General features: G+C 43.8%; 1 protein-coding gene across 1 annotated transcript; it reads left to right on the top strand.

Moving 5' to 3' along the window:
- Positions 1-5333: 5333 nt before the first annotated feature.
- LOC307237833 (G-protein coupled receptor 55-like) lies at positions 5334-6573 on the top strand (the record flags this gene model as incomplete). The annotated part of the gene is made up of 2 exons (XM_080010608.1): positions 5334-6056; positions 6367-6573. 2 exons carry the CDS (start codon positions 5334-5336, stop codon positions 6571-6573), a joined length of 930 nt encoding a protein of 309 aa, XP_079866734.1.
- Positions 6574-9189: the final 2616 nt, after the last annotated feature.

The following is a 9189-nucleotide window of genomic DNA, read 5'->3' as shown; positions in this document are numbered from 1 at the left end:
CAGAAAAAAGAGAGAGAAAGAAATACTTTGAAAGGAAAAAAAGAAATACTTTGAAAAGAAAGAGGGACATACTATGAAAAAAAAGAAAGAAATACTTTGAAAGGAAAAAAAGAAATACTTTGAAAAGAAAGAAAGAACGAACAAAAGAAAGAAAAAAAGAAAGATGGAAAGAAAGAAAGAAGAAAAAAATATTTGAAAATAAACTAAGAAAATAATAAATACTTTGAAAAGAAAGAAAGAAAGACTGAAAAGATAGAAATTGTGAAAAGAAAGAAAGAAAGAAAGAATATATTTGAAAAGAAAGTAAAAAAGGAAGAAATACTTTGAAGACAAGGAAGAAATACTTTGAAAAGAAAGAAAGAAAGAAAGAAAGAAAGAAAGAAAGAAAGAAAGAAAGAATATATTTGAAAATAAAATAAAAAAGGAAGAAATACTTTGAAGGCAAGAAGAAATACTTTGAAAAGAAAGAAAGAAAGAAAGAAAGAAAGAAAGAAAGAAAGAAAGAAAGAGGAAAAATGAAGAGGAAGTAAGAAAGTAAGACTGTATTTGAAAAGAACGTAAAAAAAGAAGAAATACTTTGAAGGACAAGAAAGAATACTTTGAAAAGAAAGAAAGAAAGAAAGAAAGAAAGAAAGAGGAAAAATGAAGAGGAAGTAAGAAAGGAAGAATGTATTTGAAAAGAACGTAAAAAAGGAAGAAATACTTTGAAGGACAAGCATGTCCAAACACCAAGCATGTCCAAACGCCAAGCATGTCCAAACACCAACCATGTCCAAACACCAACCATGTCCAAACGCCAACCATGTCCAAACACCAAGCATGTCCAAACGCCAAGCATGTCCAAACACCAACCATGTCCTAACGCCAAGCATGTCCAAACACCAACCATGTCCAAACGCCAAGCATGTCCAAACACCAACCATGTCCAAACGCCAAGCATGTCCAAACACTAACCATGTCCAAACGCCAAGCATGTCCAAACGCCAAGCATGTCCAAACACCAAGCATGTCCAAACACCAAGCATGTCCAAAACACCAAGCATGTCCAAACGCCAACCATGTCCAAACGCCAAGCATGTCCAAACGCCAAGCATGTCCAAACACCAAGCATGTCCAAACACCAAGCATGTCCAAACACCAACCATGTCCTAACGCCAAGCATGTCCAAACACCAACCATGTCCAAACGCCAAGCATGTCCAAACACTAACCATGTCCAAACGCCAAGCATGTCCAAACGCCAAGCATGTCCAAACACCAAGCATGTCCAAACACCAAGCATGTCCAAACACCAACCATGTCCAAACGCCAAGCATGTCCAAAGGCCAACCATGTCCAAACGCCAAGAAAGACAAGAAAGAATACTTTGAAAAGAAGGAAAGAACGAGAGAAAGAAAGGAAGAGGAAAAAAGAAGAGGAAGTAAGAAAGGAAGAAATACTTTGAAAAGAAAGACTGAAAAGAAAGAAATTGTGAAAATAAAGAAAGAAAGAAAGAAAGAAACAAACAAACAAACAAACAAACAAACAAACAAATATTTAGAAAAGAAGGAAAGGAAGAAAGAAAGAAAGAAAGAAAGAAAGAAAGAAAGAAAGAAATTTGCCAATAAACTGAAATGGTGAAAAGAAGTCAAAGTGGTAGCAAACATGGTAATGCATTATTCCTGAACATGCTGAACATTTGAAAGTTTCAAGCGGTTGAGGATCAGGCGGAAGAAAAAGAATAAAGAGTGAAAGAGGGAACCGCGGTGTGGCTCTCTGAAGCCAGCAGAGGAATCAAAGGGCCAAACAGCGCCACCGACATCGGCGCAGAGACGATAGAGATCTGAACGGGGGAGCTGGAGATAAGAGTGAAGGCAGCGGTGGAACGCGCCACGGCAGAGTCATGAAGGAAAGCAGCGCAGTGGCGTGAGCTGCACCCGGAGCTTCATCCACGCAAGACGGAGCTTCACGCCCCGAACGCCGGTGTGCACCGCTTTGCAAGCAGGAAATCCCCAGACACCATCACTGTCGGTCTGTCTGTGCAGAGCTTTCACACCCCCACCAAGGTAGAAAAAAACTGCTGACATCAAAGTGGAACTCCAAACGCCAAGCATGTCCAAGTGCCAACCATGTCCAAACGCCAACCATGTCCAAACGCCAACCATGTCCAAACGCCAAGCATGTCCAAGTGCCAACCATGTCCAAACGCCAAGCATGTCCAAACGCCAAGCATGTCCAAGTGCCAACCATGTCCAAACGCCAACCATGTCCAAACGCCAACCATGTCCAAACGCCAAGCATGTCCAAGTGCCAACCATGTCCAAACGCCAAGCATGTCCAAACGCCAAGCATGTCCAAACACCAACCATGTCCAAACGCCAACCATGTCCAAAGGCCAACCATGTCCAAAGGCCAAGCATGTCCAAACGCCAAGCATGTCCAAGCGCCAACCATGTCCAAACGCCAACCATGTTCAAACGCCAACCATGTCCAAACGCCAAGCATGTCCAAAGGCCAACCATGTCCAAACGCCAAGCATGTCCAAACGCCAAGCATGTCCAAGCGCCAACCATGTCCAAGCGCCAACCATGTCCAAACGCCAACCATGTTCAAACACCAACCATGTCCAAATGCCAACCATGTCCAAACACCAACCATGTCCAAATGCCAAGCATGTCCAAACGCCAACCATGTCCAAACGCCAACCATGTCCAAACGCCAACCATGTCCAAACGCCAACCATGTCCAAACGCCAAGCATGTCCAAGCGCCAAGCATGTCCAAACGCCAATCATGTCCAAGTGCCAACCATGTCCAAACGCCACCGACAAAAGTGGCGGCGGCCTTTAGACAGACTTTGGATTGGAAAGGGACGTTAAACACGGCTGCGACAGAATTTTGACGCATCTCTGCATTTTCACTCCACTTTTCATTTGCAACGTTCTTCACGCTGACGCTGCGTGACCTGTACGATTATGCCACCTAACCATAGCCTCAAACGCTGTCTGACATCAGGGGCATCTAGCGCACAATCAGGAAGTGGTGATGGAAAAAACAAGAAGCACCGAAGCAGAAGCGTCTGCCACAGACCAGACTGACTGACTGCTGATGCCTGTGAGGTAAGGACACCATTATCATGCACATATTCTCCAAAGTACATTTTTTTGTGTGTATGTTAAGATGTTGACGCTAAGTTGTTCAGTAGAAAATAGTCAAATCAGCAGAAAAAGTCTTTCCAACAACGGTTTAAACTTTCAAAAAAATGTTTTCATATGCGCTTTCACTACAAAATAAAAACCAAGAAGCTCAGTGTCTGTGTGTGTGTGTGTGTGTGTGTGTGTGTGTGTGTGCGTGACAACACTGAGGGGAGGTAGAAAATAAAAGTTCGATTTTTTTTTTTTGTTTTTACCACTAACAAAGAAACTACGAGTCAAACCTATAAAAAACAAACTTGTCCAAATTGTTACTCGAGGCATCAACAATTGTCTCTAGAAACGCCTCCCGGCCATGTTTGCAACAAATGTTTTTTCTTTCGTCAAAGTTAAAGACGCGTTGTACCGAACCAAGTGCCTCTTATGCTGACTGGAAAATACCAAAGATATTGGCAACCAAGAATAAAATCAGAGCAAAACGAAAGGCTTCAGTGAAGGCATAAGATGGAATGAAGAAAATGAAGAAAAACGTATCTTAATTATTAATAGGGTAAAATGTTTTTTTGCATCAGCCTGGTCAATCTATGATCTCTCATTACATTCGGGTTGCTGCTGTCGCTGCTCGCCTCGGGAAGCGTTCACCGGTCTCTGTGTCCCAATCTTTTTTTTTTTTTTGTCCAAATTGGCTTTGTTTCCCCGCAGGGCCAGGTGGGAAACGCATCCTAGACTCCTCCTCCAAGGACTTCACCATCTCTACTGAGTCCCTCTGCCGGGGGTTGGGGTCAACCCTCTCGTCCGTGGGCAGTCGTGCTGCAGAACAGTAGCTGTCAACCATATGTGTGTGTGTGTGCGTGTGTGTGTGTGTGTGTGTGTGTGTGTGTGTGTGTTTGTGTGTGTGTGTGTTGTTTGTGTGCGTGGGTGAGCGAAAGACTCAAATCTGTCTCTATACGATCCCAATCAGCCAGGTCAGGATTCAATCAAGCATGTTTGATTTGATGGGGTTAGGGTTATAGACGGATCTGACCAAAGTCCTGCGGTGTGCAAACCTCAAATCGCGACGGCAGTCTTCAACGGCCAATGAGATCATGCGCCTGCACGGTGGCGAGTGCTGGAGCGCCAGACAAGACTGCCTCCTTAACGACGGCGGTTGCTATGTGCGGTCGCAGAAGAGACAGGAAATCTGCACATTTCAGTCAAATGTGCGCCGCTCAACCTTTTTATTGTCAACCACAGTTGAAAAAAATCACTTCACACCACTAATGTGGAGGAGGCTGGAGTGGGGGGGCCTGGTTTTGGACTGACCAACTAATTAGCCAATCAGATTTGCATTTGTAGCGGGAGAACTTCCTTCTGTCAAAGGCATGGAATAGGCTGCCGTCAGTTGGAACTTGTTCGATACAGACCTGCATGACAAGGATCTCAAGGCATCCCAATTCGACACATTTTTAGCTGTAAATAGTTCAATTTCAAGACTTTTTTTCTGTTCTGTTATTACTGGGAAACACGCTTTTTTTTCAAATTATCTGCAAGTCAAATGGGTAAGCAGAACAGTAGATAGAAATATGCATATACTATGGTTACTACGGGTGTCTGGTGAAATGGTGTATCAGAGAAATCCCCTTTGCATGTCCAGGTATGGTCAATGACGCCATGGCAACTCGGAGCCGGAGCACAACTTGTGCTCTTTAATTCTATATATTTTACAGCATGACCACTTGATATAAATGAATATCAAGTGCGACATATGCTTTTCAAGATGTTACATTTTGGGCTGTAATGAAATGGAATGCAAAAATTGACAAAGTGCTTTAAGACAACAGTATTAACATACGTATTGTCAACATATTATATAATCATACGCTTGGTTTAAGTTGGTTTGGTTTTGCTTCCGCCATCAGGAACTGTGTCTTGATGACGGGAGGTGGTTTGGCTTGTGCACGGCTGTAGGCGTGGTATTATGTTGCTGTGGTCGTGTGATTTTGTGATGGTTTTGCGAGGGGACGCCCACTTTCTTACATCCCTTACTCCTTTGTGTACATCCTCTGGCAAGTGTGGTTATTTGCATTGAATGATCAAAAAACCTACTTAAAAATCGAAATACCGATTTGTGGATCATGGCCTTCATTCTTTTGGATTGAGAGATATATTTATGTTGCGAAACAGATGTCAAAACAAACGAAAGTGTTTTCTTGTCGAACAGCACCATGGCGGCAAACTGCTCCTTCGACGCGGTGGACAACCTGATGCAGTCCCTGGAGCTGGTCATCTACATTCCCGTCTTCGTGGCGGGCCTGGTCCTCAACGTCGCGGCACTGCTCGTCTTCTGCGTCTTCCTGAGCAAATGGAATGAATCCACCATCTACATGACCAGCCTGGCCTTGATGGACCTGCTGCTGATCTTCCCTTTGCCTTTCAAGATGCACGCCACCAACCACATCTGGCCGGCGCACTTCCGACTCTTCTGCTCCTTCCTGGAAATGTTGTACTTTGTGGGAATGTACGGCAGCATCTACACCATCATGTGCATCGCGCTGGACCGCTGGGTTTCCATCTGCCACCCGTTCAAAGCCAAGCGGTTCCGCTCGCCCAGGGCGGCCCTCGGGGCCTGCGTGGCCGTGTGGGTGATGATGACGGCGGCGTTCTCGCCTGTCTACGCCTTCCGTGAGGCGGGGCAGGGAGAATTCCGTTGCTTCCACGGCTTCTCGGGCGAGGTCTGGACGCCGGCGATCATCGTCTGCCTTCAGGTGTTTGGGTTCCTCTGGCCCGCCCTCGTCCTGATTTACTGCTCGGTCAAGACGGTCTGGGCGCTGAGGGAGTCGGAGCGGCAGAGCCCCAAAAGGACCTGTGTGAAGATCATCTACAGCGGCTTGTGCGCCTTCCTGGTGCCCTTCACCCCCAGCCACCTGGCCATACTCCTGCAGTTCCTGGTGAGATTCTTTCCTTTCAAATTCTAACTTGTGTAACTGAGTAATCCAACACCGGCAAATGGCTTCATTCTGAGAAATTCTTCCTCGAGTGACCGCGACAAGTTATGCTCAAAAAAATACGAAAATGAGGAAAGACACAGGAAAGAACTGTAGTGTCAGAGAAAAAGAAGGAAATAGGATCGAGGGTGATTGTTGAGTGTCAGCAGACAGACACTATCAGTCCGGCATCTTCCAAATCCAGGCTTCTTAGCGTTTACCTCCTTACTGCCTACATTTTGTCCCGCTGACGATCGATCTCATCCCATTCCAGGTCCACCAAGGTGTGATCACCGACTGCCGGGTGAAGATCAGGGTCAGCTTGTTTATCCAGATGGCTCTGTGCCTGGCAAACATTACCTGCTGTCTGGACGCGCTCTGTTACTACTTTGTCGCCCACGAGGTGAGGAGCGCCAAATATGTCTTGAGGAGGTCGATGGCCGGCCAGAGGAGGCACACCTTCAGCTCCTCAGAGGTCTGAGCGGGATATACGGACAATTCAACGAAGAGTTCACTGTTAACTGTCCAAGTGTATTTTTGATTGAATTGGCACTACTGCTGGTGGTGTGTTCTGAGCAAAAACTCCACCGGCAGAAGTGTGCGACATCCTCGGCGGTTTCCGGTCATGCCGCAACCACGGAAAAAAATCAGACATCGCAACATTTCAAAAGGCACAAGTACGGCAATAGGGGGCTGAAGGGAAAACATTACAAATGTATTCATTGCCAGGCAAATACATTTTCTCAGAGTTTCTACAAAGGCTGTTTTAGAACTAAATAATATTATTGTTGCTACCTTTAAAAAAGAGGGGCCTCCAAATTTTGAAAAATACACGTGATTTATATGAATCTGTTTTCTCTATCTTCTCAGATTTAACCATTGACTGCTATTTGTGCTGATGCTGTTTTGGACTGACAGGGTCAACTTTTTTGAAATTATTGATAGAGATCACTTTTGAAGCTGATAATATGATATTTTCTTCTTGCTATAGGCTTACGGTACATAGCATGAATTATCCTGAGTGACTCTGTTCAAGTAAAACAGTGTCACCTCATGGTAAGTGACAGAAGGTGCTCGTACAACGCACACTGAACCAGCATTCATAAAATATAAATAAGAATCCATTAAAGAACTGCTGTGTGGTTATACATAAATAGTTAAAAAGTTGAGATGAATACACGTGTCTAAACGAGTGTTCGCCAACTTTCTTTTTATGCTACAGCACACTTTTTTACAATGAAAAGCTCCCACGGCACACCACTATCCTGTACACCACTAAAAACATGTGGATTATTATTATTAAGCCCTATTAATATTGGTGCAAGACTCACGAACGACCCGTTCGAAGCGAACAAATCTTTTTTATGCCTCGGGAGTTGGAATTCCTGGCAAAAGTGAAATTAATTACGGAGGACTAAACTGTCTAAACTATTGATATTGAATGTGACTGATTTGTACTTTGCGTACCATCAAAATAAATACTTTTCACACAATGATTTAATTCTCGGGAGAATATCAGCGCCGAGCCGACTCTCATTCATCGTTCAGGAAGTCCTCCCTCGCTCACAGTGCCTTACACCAACGGAACTGAGCCACCCGAGAGTCGGAAAACTGAATGACTCTTTACTCTTTACTGACTCGTCAAGAACCGCATCTCAAAAAAGAGTCGAACCTTTCGTCACTGCTAATAGTTCTCCCTTTTAGTAAGAAACTTGAGCTTGTTCTTGTGAACAGAGCCGCTGTTCTGACTGGAACTGATGAATTTGATGAAGTAGTACGGCTTTGCAATTTTGATCTTGCAACACAAGGGCTAGTTTTATCATTTATTTGAAGTGGAATTTGAACACTTTTCAAATATTAATGAATTTTGAGGGCTTGCACTTGATTGCATGGGTTGATGGGTGATGTACAATTAACCTACTAACCTTGTGCAATTTTGTTTAGATGTATCCCACGCATGTGTGAGTGGGGCCATCATGTTTTAATAGGTCATTAACTCGTAGCGAGTGCTTCGTTACCATGGAAATATATAATTCACACTACACATTATTTTCCTTTAATAAACAATCCTCACAAGCTGAAGGCATCACAATGTGTATGTGTACAACATACGCATATTCTGCAACTCGTGCTTTCAGTCCAAACCTCCACACCTGTCTATACTATAGTTACAGACAACAACTGAACTCGGATCAGTCATTATTGTACATTGTCTAATGGTGAAGTTTAACTATGAATCCTGGAACGCCCTGGAACCTCTTGAAGGAACCCCTGTGGTCCCCAGACCCCAAGTACACGGGATCACGTTTTTTATTTTGAATCCAAATAGAATGGTTATCTATACAAGGCTTAAGACTAACGGTTGGCTTGGCTGTTTAACCATTTGTACGTAAGGAAGGAAAAGGCCCAGAGAAATACTCAGGTATGTCATCATTTATTCTTAAGGAAGCGAGATATTACAAGTAGACTACCCTGTACAGCAGGAGAGAAAAAAAACAAAAGTGTCCTTGACAACGACCAATGAGCACACGACACAGCGCTCGCTCAGTGGAAACAAACAGCTCAGTCTCACATCAGGCGTCAGAACCCTTCGTTCGCTTTCGGGGGAGGCGTCGAGATCGTAGACACGGCTCAATCACAAGCGGGAAGAGCGAGACAAAAATTCAACCTTTGATATGACCTACAGCGGCCATTCCACACTGCGCATCCTTTAACTGTACAACGGCACCCTTCGCCTCCTGGAGCGCGGTGGACTGTACACTTTGGCTCCTTCTGTCCATTAAAAGCTTTGCTACTACGTACAGTCTAAAGCCATGAAAGACTCCCATACGAAAGAGGAAGATATGATGAAAGGAAAATTGCTTCAAACTAACAAAATGATCACTCACACAAAACCAGTCAATTTCAGATAAAAATCATTGCATTTAGCGATGAGAAAAGTCCATGTACAGTATATATTGCTTAGGAACAGTTGAAATTACATCCAGGTTGAGAAATGTCTACATGAGGTATGTTTTGCAATTTTTTCCAAAATCCAAAACAATCATATTTACATCATCATCATCATCATCATCATCATCATCATCATCCTCATAAC

Source organism: Zeus faber, assembly GCF_960531495.2.
Source record: "Zeus faber genome assembly, chromosome: 12".
Lineage (NCBI taxonomy): Eukaryota > Metazoa > Chordata > Actinopteri > Zeiformes > Zeidae > Zeus > Zeus faber.
The sequence above is the reverse complement of the archived record's forward strand: the minus strand, read 5'-3'. Positions and strand labels throughout refer to the sequence as shown.